Raw genomic sequence first — 12,812 nt, 5'->3', positions numbered from 1 at the left:
CTTTTCCATGTGTTTTATTACTTTGAGTTGTAAATGTCTCCTGTTCTGAATTGTTGATAATATATGTATGCTATCAGATTCTGGGTTTTGTCCAGATGACGCCACGTGTTAAAGCTTCTAGTGCAGTAAATGTATAGATTACCCACAAGGCCATCTTGGATCACACACACAAGTCAGCTGTCAATCAGTCTTACTTTCCCACCCTTTCAGCAATAATATTAAGGATCCCGGCTGACTGAATAGAATAGTGTGTACACAAATATTCATAATTATTCAGTAATTATGCCCACTACAAGTGACAGCTGATGCCCTATACATAATTATAATATATCATAATAGGCCAATAAAACCTTGATAGCTAGAAGTGAATTTTAGTCCACCAAGATAGAAAAACAAAATGATCCTACAAAACCCTGCAGGCAGAAAATTTGTCATTTTATGAAATGAAACACTTTCTAGAGAAACACAGATATACAACAAAGTAAAATTTAATAAAATGCTATATTACATCATTGGAGCATTCAATCATTTCCCAAGCACACACATGTTGCTGACACGCTCCTGTTAACATTTTATTAACTTACAGTTCATGTAGCAGCTTTGAAATGGTTAGCAAAATTCACATTATTGTGACCCAACGTGAAATTATGATTAGCGATATTAAAGATTGCAGCATAACACGGCAGACAGTGCTGTGGAGGATTTCCATATTTAACAACTGATATGAGAAAAATGTCACAGCCTCTTTTTGATTCATTACTCAAAGTACAAATAAAATAGATGAGTTCACATTGCCATTGTCTTTGACTGCAGCTAATTTAAGATCAGAATACTCCCACCCAAGTCAAATCCATGCTTTGTCTATGGGTCTTGTATGCGTTTTTCCTCATGTGTCATGGTTAATATAGAAGGTTTAATCAGACAATTCAATCCACCAAAGCTTCAGACAGAGAGGTATAAGAGTTAGCAGCAAGAAATACTACAGGGCAGTGAGGCACCTGTTCTGAGGAACTGTGTGAGTGAAGGGAGGAACTTATATTCACCTTGTGGATTGTTCCTGTATCGTACGCATCTTCAGTGGCCATGAAATAAAACATTTAAGTTTACCCCTGCATGTATTTAAACACAAGCAAAAAGAGGACTGGATGGGAGGAAGCATTGTGTGAAAGGCAACCTGGCCTATTCATGTTAATTACATCGAATCATCCATTGCTGTCAGACAAGTGCAGAGTTGGTGCAGGGCCTTGAAGGAAATCGGTTTCATATCCATTTATGCCTCCACTCCCTCTAACTCGGGGGGCAGAGGGGATTTCGGGTGCTTACTCTCAAAGTGTTGCTTGAAGGTTTTGGGGTCTGGCATCTGGGACTGCAGGAAGGGACAATACATCCGAGAAATAATATGTTATAATTTAGGGAAATGGCAGAGGCCTTTTTCTTTGGAAATATAACTCTTCAGTGATAAATAAATAAAAAAAAGGCACCAAACGTCAGCAGAATTGAAATTGATTTAACCGCATCCTGAGTCAGGTTTTGGCTTTGGGTTGTCTGAGTCATACTTCATACTCACCCTGCATACAGCGCAGGTGAACACTAGCGCTGCCTTGGCTGCCGTCTTTTGATCGTGACCCTTGGCCTTCTTCATCTCTGCCTGTTTCTTTGCATTTTTCTGCTGAGACTGAAGCTTCTGATGCCCACGTGCCATTCTGGCAAAGGCTGAAGGGGAGGAAGCAAGGACAAAGCACTTAGAGTTTACTGATAAACATCAGTGTTATGGGCACACATACATTTTTTTTTAATTGTTGGTTGGTACACATCTACCATACACAAGTCAGTTAGTAAAAGAATATTAATATTTGTTTAAGCGCCACAGAGAAGGCTTGCATAATATCATGTTTTCTATAAAAGTAGTGGATACAAACACTGTAAAATGCAGACAAACAACTGCCAGTCACCCAGGGTAAGGCAAAGTAAGCAAGATAAAGCTTCCGTTTACCTTAACTGAAATGAATGTGCTTCAAAACAAGGGCACTGAAACACAGAGAGGGCTATATACCTCAGTGGTAGTGACCACTAAGAGGGGGACCTGAGGATTTCAAGGCCCCTGAAGGTCTAGGGACTTGGAGTGGTTGCCTACTTTGCCCTGTTGCTAGTCGAGCAAGACCTATAAATAGTAAGCAATGATGAACTAGCGTTAGTTAGCTTATGAAAAACATTGCAACTCTGCTGAGCACTCAGTATGTTAATTAATGTCAACACCATATGTTAGCCAGTTGATTTAAAAGCTAGTTTGTGCTTAGAACTATATGGCAATGAGTAATTTCATTAATATAAATCATCAAATAGAATGCGAGACTAAGGACATTATATTCGCAAAACGGTTAGCTACAGTTTGAATCAAGCATGTAATATCCGCCCAACCTCTTTGTTTACTACTCGGGCAAAGTCCTTCTGTTCGGCTCCTCGAGCAACGTTATAATAGCACATCTGGACGTGTTGTCGAGGTGACACCGGTTTGTATTCCCTTGTATTGTTCCGAGCTGTCGGCTTGAGCTGTAACGTGGGTTAGCCTACATGCTAGCCTCTGCTATATCGTTAGCCAGCCGACGGACCTTAAACTGAATATTTCCTTCAGCCTGTGGGTGATGTTAACCAGCAAAAGTATTCGCGGTATGGGTATAGCTTATAACATGTTAAAGGACGGCAGTTCCTACCTCTTAAAAGTAACAGTAAGTGTCCTTTGCTGGATGCACATACGCACACAAACGTGACAGCTGCTGAGTTCCCACACAACTGAAGGCGACTGTTGCGTTCACTGACACTTGAAGATCGTCGTGCTATCGGAGTTAACCATCTTAAAGGGGAGCAGTGTATCATTCTGTGATTTTAGAAATGATGGAAATAACACAAATAATCTATCAATAGTACTGCTGTGATTATTTGCGGAAGAGGCGATGTTATCTACATTTGCCATTGTCATACATCTAACCTCAGCGTTTCCATTCTACAATTACGAGAGGACTCATGAATGCACCGGTAGGGCTGGCTGGGGGTAGGTCATTACACAGATAAAGCACGTTGGCAATGTCGCCCTCTTGTGGCAGAGTTTGTGTAGTGCAAATCCACAATAAAAACGGAATTGGGAGAAGAAAGTAAATCGGGTTTTCTTCAAATATAAAACTTTTTAAAATGTTTAAATTGAATGCTCCATGACAATCCCAACGTGGAAGCTATAGTTTATAATTGGCAAAGGCCTGGTTATGTTTCATTGTTGTTTTTTTAATTAGGAGTAGTTTCCCATCTAATTCTGGTCAGTAGTCACACATTTACAGGACTCGAACATTTAGTGAGAATCATTCCTGGCATACAATGGTTAATTTCTCTTTAGTGCAAAAATCAATGTGTGTGTGTGTGTGTGTGTACAACGTGACTTATAGATATTGATGCACTATGTAGTTCCCCCATAATGACTGACATAGTAGTCATGGACGTACATCAACACAGCAACAGGCTGGCCAATGATGAGTGAGATCCACACAGTGGCATTGCCATAGTTTCCATTGAGGAAACGATCCACAAACTAAGCCAGGGGAACCTGGAGAGATTGAAGTTCAGATGTCAAAGTGTTTGTCTGTAGAAGAGGAGAGAGAGTGATTTGTGACAGGGTGCAAGAGAAAAAACGTTGGGTTATAAAAGTGTCTGCAACATACGAAGACACACTTATTTCTTAAAATCTGTTGGGAAAAATACACACAAATGAGATTATGTCATCTAATCTGAACCAGGATCGGCTACAAAGAGGGGGGTGCTGTGACTCTGACTCCAGGATGTGTAAAGCACCTCTTTCAGGCAAACGTCCGTCATGGGAGATCCCTGGATGATGAAATCAAAACAAAACCTCTGGTTCAGCTAACAGTGCAGACATAGGCTTGAGAAAATTCCTGCACAAGGATTATGATTTCATTTTAGGTCTTTTGGCATATAATGTTTCTGTGTGCACATAGAGACGGACAAACTGTTTACTGTCGAGTATTTTCTCTAAACAGCAGCATTTATTCAGACTGAATGTTATGATGTTACCCTGTAGGGAGGTTCCCATTTCTGCTGAGGACAAATACTGAAGACATGAACACTTCTCTTCTTTCAAACGCGTCCGGAGAAATGACTTGTGGGAATATCCATCCATCCATCCATTTTCTACCGCTTATCCAGTATTCAGGGTCGCGGGGGGGCTGGAGCCGATCCCAGCTGTCATTGGGCGAAGGCAGGGTACACCCTGGACAGGACGCCAGTCTCGTGGGAATATCTCTGGGGTTTTTTTTAGCCGGAACGTTTTACTTTCTCCGAGGACGTCTTATTTTGTAGCACACGGAAGCGGTAGCGTTGGGGACGGAAACCAAATCTGTCAACAAACGTAACGCAACTGTTTTACGTAACCTAGCAACCTAAACACATGTGCAAAACGACTGCGGACGAAAATGTTTAAAAATACGTTTCAAAGCGGATTCTTGTCGATTTTATACAGCCTCGGCAGCAAACCGCTTCAGATATGGGATAAAAAGGTAAGCAGCCATTCAGTCAGCAGGCTCTTTACGGAATATAGCTTATTTAGCTGCTAATGCTAAAGCTAACAGTCGTACGGCCTTTGGCTCAACGGTTGGTATTATTAAAACTGTCACATCTTTTGCAGTGTGATTTGGATGCTGTGTTTAAACAGCTCGTTGTGTTAGTTAACGTTACATACGAATCGTATATGACCAGTTTGATAAGTGAGGTTCATTTGTCCCAGCAAATGATGAAAACAAGTACACTTCCTGTTTAGCAGTCGATAGAGCTGTCACATTTCTGTTCAAATTCACGTCAGCTGGTTTAATTTCTAAACAAGGACTGAGGCCAATCATACACTTGTTTTATCATGATGAGGTGAGCAGCTAGTAATATGCCTTGTCATTTAGGGATATGTTTCAACATCCTAATTAAGACATCTCCAGCATCATGTTTGGAGAAAATGTCACTTACACAAGTTTTCATGACATTTACATGACACATATCCAGCAGGGTTTTTTTTTTTTACTGATTGGACAAACAATTTCTGAGTTATATTCTGATGTGTGCGGTGTCTTTTGCATTTGTAGCGCCCCTAGTGGTCATTTTCAATATTTGTATATATTCGATATTTCTTTGTGTTCCCAGGTGAGAAATGGACACATAAAGAGAGTCACAGACAATGACATCCACTCACAGGTGTTGGAGATTGAGGGAGCAAACGTCAGGTGAGTTTGTGTCTGTTTAACTGATTCATCTCAGGTCAACTCATTCAAACGTGTCACCCTCATCCAGCTCTCTTGTCCTTTTATTCCTTCTACTCCCTGCAGTACCACATATCTAAGTTGTCCGGCAGACCCCAAGGAAACATTGGGCATCAAGCTGCCTTTTCTTGTTATGATTATCAAAAATCTCAAGAAGTATTTCACCTTTGAAGTCCAGGTAGGATTGGCATTCCCTTCCATGTCTTGGTGGCAGAACAAATAAATGTGTACTCATGCTTATATATATATATAAGTCATGCTTTCTCCCCATCTTTTACAACTTTAAGGTGTTGGATGATAAAAATGTGCGTCGGCGGTTTCGGGCGAGCAACTATCAAAGCACGACACGTGTGAATCCGTTTAACTGCACCATGCCTATGAGGCTAGATGATGGCTGGAACCAGATTCAGTTCAACCTGTCGGACTTCACCAGAAGGGCTTATGGAACCAATTACATCGAGACGCTGCGCGTACAGGTTAGTGCACAGAGACGGACTGGAATCCAGCTGTCTCCAGATGCTATTTGCACTAGTGTGACTGTAGATCCTCCTTTTTAATGCTAATGTCTGACCTGTTCTCCTCTCAGATCCACGCTAACTGTCGAATAAGGAGAGTGTATTTCTCAGACAGACTGTACTCTGAGGACGAGCTCCCAGCAGAGTTTAAACTGTATCTGCCTGTCCAGAACCAGAAAGCAAAGGTGAAATGTTAAACACACACATCATTCCATTCGATTTTGATTCTTGGGGTCACGATTCAAAAATCGATTCTCAATTTTGTGCTAATAAAGCTGCTGTGGCAAACTATGACAAAACAAAGTGTGTATAAGTTGTGTCGAGTAGTTTTAAAGTTTTAAAATAAATTGGCCATCTTTATAATTCATTATTTTATCTGTTAATTTAGAGTGTGTCTGTAATTTGGCCATCATGTCTGAGAAGCTAGTACGTACAGTCGTAGTCACACAAATTCTGAGGCACACGATGAAGTGTGCAACAGTTTACTGTGCCCAATAAGTGACGTCACTTCGTTTTTTTTCTTGCAGCAGTAGATTCTCACCCTGCACTGTCCCACCTGACCTGACGTGGATCTGTAAGATTTTCTGAGTGTAGTAATGATGAACTTTAAAACTTTCTAAATTTCTAAATTATTAGTTTGTCTTGTGTTGCACTCTGCACAATAAAGTATTTTCTATGCATTAATCTGTTCTTGCAGTTATAAATGCAGTGGTTTAAAGATACAACAACAGTAGTTAGTGCCACACATTCTACAGCAGCCATGTTATATGTGCTGAAAAATATAATAACTAGAAAATGCAAGATATTCCACACTCACCCGCTTATAAAATGAAGGCTTAGTCTTTGTTTTTAAAAATACCAAGAAAAATAGGAGTCCATTCTTCAAATCTTTATCAAGTGACACAAATACTTCTATGTGAAAATCAATGAAAATGATTTGCATTCCCCAAAACATGTACTCTTTGTTTCACTTTGGATTTCTGAACAGATCTGTAATACATTAATTTTACTACATGTTGCATCACATCATCCTCCAAAAACAATAGGACAGTTCAACTAAAAGCGGCATCTTTAACGTGTTTTCCAATAGCAGAATCAGTGCAGTAATGTGGAAACAGGAAGTACTTAATTAATATGGGGGGGGGAATTATCAGGGGAGGTGCAACAAATTCTCAGAAGAATTTTAATATTCCCATCTCAAGGTGTGATGAAGCTTCTCATGTTAAACTCAACATACTGTCACTGAACATTTTTCCTATCTCAACACGTTATGTTGTAAATGTCTAATTGCACTTTTTGACCCTCCTTCCTGAGCGGTATTATGGCTGTACATTCCCATGGTGTTTATACTTGTGTATAAATGTTTGAACAGATGAACGTGGCACCTTCAAGCATCTGGAAATTGTACCCAAGGATGAACCAGACTTGTGGCGCTCCACAATTCTCTTCCTGATATCTTGGCTGATTTCTTTTGATTTTATCATAATGTCAAACAAGGAAGCAGCGTGTTTGAGGTGTGGCCTTAAAATACATCCCCAGGTGTGCCTCCAATTAACTCAGATGGTGTCAGTTAACCTATCAGGAGCTCCCAAAGCCATGACATCATCACCTGGGCTTGCCCACGTTGTTTAAAGACAGTAATCTTTGTGTATGTAAACGTGTCTTCAAAGAATGTAATAAAGATGATCTAAGAAATTCTCTCTCTCGTTATTGTGGAATTTTGCAAATATAGAAAAAAAGGTTTATGTGTCTTTTTATACAGTGTATGTAAACTTTGGTGGCTGGTTTCAACTTGTAATGATACATTTAAAAAAAAAACCTGTTCCCCCAGAGCAACGCTAGGGGGCAGGTTAGTGAAACTACATACATGTGTACTGTATACAGGTGTATTGTGGGGGAGAAATCAGGTGCTGGATGAGCATCCATGACATCTACACGCAGGCTTAACACCAACATTGACACCTGCCTAATAATAATAATGATCATAATAAAGAGCTGAATTATCATTATAACAATCTCAAACGATTCAAAGATGTACCAGATGGACTGCAACATCAATAAACCTCTATTTGAAGTCACAAATACTGCAGCATGACTAGCGTAGAGCATGATGTGGTTCATGGGACTGCATCAGATATTAATCTTTTCCATCTGTGTCTTTGTTTTTGGGGAACCTGCTCAGTATATATGACTGCATGCAATGTAAATTAACTGCAACTCCAGTTATCACATGATGGAAACAAAGGCTGACATGCTATCCCAGTGACATCAACATATCACACAATCGTTTTTAATTCGTGTGTATTTTTCCTCACCAACAGTCGTCGTACTGATTCCTGTTGGAAACCTTCCCGACAGTTAGTCGTCATGACTTTCTGAAGAGAAATCTTATCATTGTGAGAAAAGTCTCCAGCCTGCCATTGTGCCCCTACACCTTCCTGCCCTTTTCCCCCTTCATCATAAGAAAAGAGGAGACAATCCTTTCAGTCTTTTGTGAAGGGGGTGGGGGGGATATCTCTCAAGAGAGAAGGATGTGATTATGCTTTCAGGATGAGGCAAAGAGTAAAAGAAAGAAGTAAAAGGGAAAAAAAGGAGTTGCCCCCACCCCGGAGGTTGTTGTGCAGTGGCTCGCTAGCTTAGGTTTGGGGTGAGGTTGTCCAGCCTTAGGGCCTGTGTGAAAGCAAATCTTCCAGGTGTCAGCTATTCAATAGTGCAGGAGCATATTATCTGGCCGGCCATTGTGTGTATGAATAAGCAGGGGTTTGCCGCAGACAGCCTGAGATTTTTTTCCTCCCATTTGCCATAAGGCTTTTCAGGTTCACTTTCGGCTCAGCCAAGTTTTTTTCTTCCATTTTTTGTTTTTAGTTCTAGTTTCTGGTTTCTGTTTCTCACTGCACAACCAAATCCAGGGTCCAACTTGTCTGGCAACAAGCCGTTACACCGAGAGGGAGGAAGGGTAGCTGTCAGGGAGCGAGTGTGACCTCCTTGTTCGTCTGTAGGCTGTTGAGGGAAGAGGAAGTTGGATTTCATCTTCCCTATTGGCCACTTCCTCTCCCTGCCCCCCCCCCCTTCATGTTTTTTTTCCTTGTTTCCCTTCTTCATCAAACCAACAGGTTTTGCCACAGCCCAACGTCGCCACAGCCGCCGCTGCACCACCATGACACGCCACAATGTTGCCAGACCAGTCGGGCTGTAAACAAGCCGTGACACAGTCACAACACATCCACACGCTGGTAACGTTCACTGCTGCCTTCAGAGACCTCGCACCACTCCATCAACACAAGTCCACACAAATGTTAAAGCATTTAACAGCAGGGTTTATTTACAGTGTATTTTGGCAAAGAAAATCAACATCACACATCAGTCCGTCTCTGAGAGGGAAAAAACTTAATGGTGCAAAATGTGTGCTGTTTTTTTTTAAGTGAATGTTAATTAAAACTGACCCTGAGATGCCCAGAGAAATCACATCAAGGGGGCAAATCATGCCTTCAGGTGGGAAAAAAGTTAATATCTTACCTCAAACACACACACACACACACACACACACACACACACACACACACACACACACACACACACACACACACACACACACACACACACACACACACACACACACACACACACACACACACACACACGGAGTGCAACTGAAGGAGAGGTGAGGTCTGGGGTCGGGCAGACACAGGCTGATTGTGAAGGTGCAGACAGCTCTGAAACAACAGTTCCCGAATGGAGTCAACAGCATTAGATTCAATGTCATGGAATTTATGATTTATTAGATAATACGAGATCAGTATTAATAAAAACAAGAAGTTATAAACATATTTAATGCATAATGTTAAAGCAACCTGTTCACCAAAATCTGTAAGGAGGTGCTGCAAGTTGTTTCATACTTTTGATGAAAATGCATAATGTTTTAAAATGAGACAATATTTATTTAATACTGTGAGATATGAGCAGATTTAGATGAGTTTTTTTCTCCTCCTTCAGTTGAAAAATCTGTCGAGCCCTGAAGATGTGAACGTGGTATTTTAAGTGGAAAGATGGAAAAAAAAAAAAAGTCAACATAACTTTGTCCCCCTAATTGCCCCTCATTATGTTTTTGGGACCCCTTTGGGGACGGGTGCTTAATCCCAGGTTGGGAACAACTGCTCTGTAATGAACATCTATTCATTTAAAGAGATGGATATTTACCTGTTACTTACCTGTCTAAATGTGCCTCAATCCATCACGTCTCCCGTCATCTCTCATTAATCTCCCCTTCCTTCATCCCACCATCCTGTTTTCCTCACTGCTGTCCATCTGGAGGACACCCCCCTCCCAACTCCAAGTGCCTGTAGTTTCTGTACTTGAACAGGTAGACTCTGACACCTAATCCTGGCCAAGTCCAGACAAGCGGCTTCTCCCTGCGAAAATACTCCAGGTATGTAGGATACACCTTTCACCCCTCTCTCTCTCTCTCTCTGTCTCTCTCTCTCTCTCTCTCTCTCTCTCACACACACACACACACACACACACACACACACACACACACACACACACACACACACACACACACACACACACACACAGGTACACAGGTATTCTGTGGCATGTCCTTGCCTGCTTGTGGCAGCTTGTACGGTAGCCGTCACACTCTTCCAGCTGACATACCACCACATGGCCAACATTCCAGCCGGGACGAGTCATTCAGGGAAAGGTGGAGATAATAAAAAAAGAGTTTATACATTACCTTTGTCAAGCAAAACACACTTCTCACTTGGTTTTCTGAGCAGAGTTCATGATTCATAGTCATGGACAGATTTTGAGACAACGGGGCTCCTGATCGTTATATAAGTCTCTTTATGGTTGTATTACACCTCTTTGTAAATCAGATTTGTAGTTGTTTTGTGTCTCTTTGCACTCAGTTTATGTGCAGCGCTTTTTGTGGCGTCTCTCTATGTAGTTGTTTGATTGACTTTCCAACGAAAAATGCGAACAGTCATTTCAAACAGAGGCTCCGGGCATGGACCCAGGTACTCAAGGGGCCAATTCAATAAACCATCCACGTAAAAGTGGTTGTAAAGTTTGTTTGAATTATGTGTGGAATACATCAGCTATTCTTCTTTTATTCTCCCCTCCTTTGAGTGAGTTTGTTGTCTCTGCGTCTCCGTTGGCGTTCGTCTCTATCTGTGTGTGGTTGGCAGAACAGGACCCGCCTGTATTTATCTAGCAGCACCATTCAAACACATGCAGAGAGCTCAGCACAGGCCCAGGTGCTCTGTAAAACAAATTAGACAAGGGAGGATAGCAGCGATCATGCAGAGCGCAGGTAAACACGTTCTTTACAAAGGCACGCAAACACATGCACAACACCGCTGACGGTTTAACTGAATCTGTGACGTCAATTTTGGATTTCCATATGAGAGCGCCTGAAGGCCTTCAAAAGTACAAGGCCCTTATTTTGTCACGCAAACACCTTCATAGCACATCAAAACAAGTTTGGAAGTTTGCACGCCGACCGTTTCTGAGAATCCAATCTTTTCTGTTGTATTTATATGTAACTCTGTCGCAGAAGAATACTTGTATTCTTTAGAAATGACCAATACTACCATGTAAAAATCACTCCTACTTAAATAACAGCACAGAAAAATATTTATCTGTAAAAAAATATTCCGGTAAAATGTATATAAAATATAGTAGAATGTAATGGTTGCCTCCTGAATGTAGTGGAGTAGAAAGTTGCATAAAAATGAAACACTCGAGTACCTCAAATATACACTATTAAAGTAAATGTAAACTATTAAACATTTAAGTAAGTAAATGTACTTAGTTACGTTCCACCACTGAAAATGTCTCTGTATTCAATTTATATCAAGTCGCACAAACATTGTTTACATCCAAAACTGCATCTCTCCATACCAATATGAGGAATTATACATGATACTTTATTCAGACAGTAGCAGTAAATGTATACATATATCTAATCTTGTTTCAAGGTGCTGCTTGTTTGTTTATTTGCACTGAGCCTGTTTTTCCATCTTAATCTGTACAGTTTTTGCTTGCCTTGTTTTGTGTCCCCATTTCATTCTACTACATGGACTCAGTGTGCCCTTAACTGCCCTCCTGGGACACTGAAACATTGGATTTAAAGTGTCCTTATGTTGTTCGTTTTGTGATTTATGTGTGACAGTATAATTCCAATGGGATTAATAAAATCATCTGTTTGCATTGTATCAACAATAATTAAAAATAAAAACAGAAAGATAATAAATTGTTGCACCCCACCTCCAGCATCATTATGACACACACACACACACACACACACACACACACACACACACACACACACACACACACACAGTTTACTCTGGCAGGTTAATCCCAAACAAAGGATCCCCTCATACAATGGCTTCATTAAGGGGACAATGGCATTGTGTCCGCTAATGAAGGCTCCTCCCTACCTTCTGTCTGCTCCGAGGTTATCTCAAGCACGGTGAGGTTAAATCACTGTGGAGAAGAAAGCAAACCTGCGGGTGTCTGTGACAGTCTGAGGGCCAACTATGAGGCTCCCATTACGTCAATTATCCAACAAGTTTGAACCCACTTGTTTTCATTTCATAACGACCTTGTTTTCTAGAGTAAAACCAAATCTAGACTCTAGTTTCAGCCCACACAGTCCGCGCTGCTTCCCGTGTCGCTACGGTGCCTTTAATGCTGACTTTTCCTTTGCTCGCATCTACCTGCCGCTCTCCGGCAGCCAATCAGAGCCCAGCTCAATATGCAGCAGCCAACCAGCGTTCGACTCGCCCTCACCTCCAATTCTTTTCTCTTTTTTTTTTACAGTGAAAGAATTTCAGACAAAGTTGTCATTGAAGTGAGCCAATGCAAATATAATGAAGAATGGCAGCAGGATGTGTGGATATTAGTGCAGGTCTACAACAAGCGGAGTGATAGGCTGGTGGAGGACAAAAAGAGGCTTCACCTGCCAGGTGGAGAGAGAGAGAGA

General features: G+C 41.2%; 2 protein-coding genes across 2 annotated transcripts; one reads left to right on the top strand and one right to left on the bottom strand.

Annotated features, from left to right (window-relative positions):
* Positions 1-470: 470 nt before the first annotated feature.
* On the bottom strand, positions 471-2,821 carry znf706 (zinc finger protein 706). Its single transcript, XM_084031579.1, has 3 exons — positions 2,712-2,821; positions 1,568-1,713; positions 471-1,366 (listed from the first exon to the last, which is right to left on the bottom strand). The coding sequence occupies exons 2-3, from the start codon at positions 1,700-1,702 to the stop codon at positions 1,271-1,273; spliced, it is 231 nt and encodes a 76-aa protein (XP_083887705.1). The 5' UTR covers positions 1,703-1,713; positions 2,712-2,821; the 3' UTR covers positions 471-1,270.
* Positions 2,822-4,402: 1,581 nt separating this feature from the next.
* Positions 4,403-8,768, top strand: LOC311027538 (cilia- and flagella-associated protein 20-like). Its single transcript, XM_084031574.1, has 6 exons — positions 4,403-4,559; positions 5,191-5,270; positions 5,373-5,484; positions 5,594-5,782; positions 5,893-6,006; positions 6,349-8,768. The coding sequence occupies exons 1-6, from the start codon at positions 4,476-4,478 to the stop codon at positions 6,352-6,354; spliced, it is 585 nt and encodes a 194-aa protein (XP_083887700.1). The 5' UTR covers positions 4,403-4,475; the 3' UTR covers positions 6,355-8,768.
* Positions 8,769-12,812: the final 4,044 nt, after the last annotated feature.

The sequence above is a fragment of the Eutrigla gurnardus genome (assembly GCF_963514095.1).
Source record: "Eutrigla gurnardus genome assembly, chromosome: 17".
Classification (NCBI taxonomy): Eukaryota; Metazoa; Chordata; class Actinopteri; order Perciformes; family Triglidae; genus Eutrigla; species Eutrigla gurnardus.
This window is presented reverse-complemented; position numbering and strand designations above follow the sequence as displayed.

Excerpts from the sequence above, each read along its gene's own strand:
- znf706 (XM_084031579.1), bottom strand. The coding sequence starts at position 1,702 with ATGGCACGTGGGCATCAGAAGCTTCAGTCTCAGCAGAAAAATGCAAAG. Across the intron at positions 1,367-1,567 it reads TCACCTGCGCTGTATGCAGG|TCCCAGATGCCAGACCCCAA; the intron begins GTGAGTATGAAG and ends CCCTTCCTGCAG.
- LOC311027538 (XM_084031574.1), top strand. The coding sequence starts at position 4,476 with ATGTTTAAAAATACGTTTCAAAGCGGATTCTTGTCGATTTTATACAGC. Across the intron at positions 4,560-5,190 it reads TTCAGATATGGGATAAAAAG|GTGAGAAATGGACACATAAA; the intron begins GTAAGCAGCCAT and ends TTGTGTTCCCAG. Across the intron at positions 5,783-5,892 it reads TCGAGACGCTGCGCGTACAG|ATCCACGCTAACTGTCGAAT; the intron begins GTTAGTGCACAG and ends TTCTCCTCTCAG.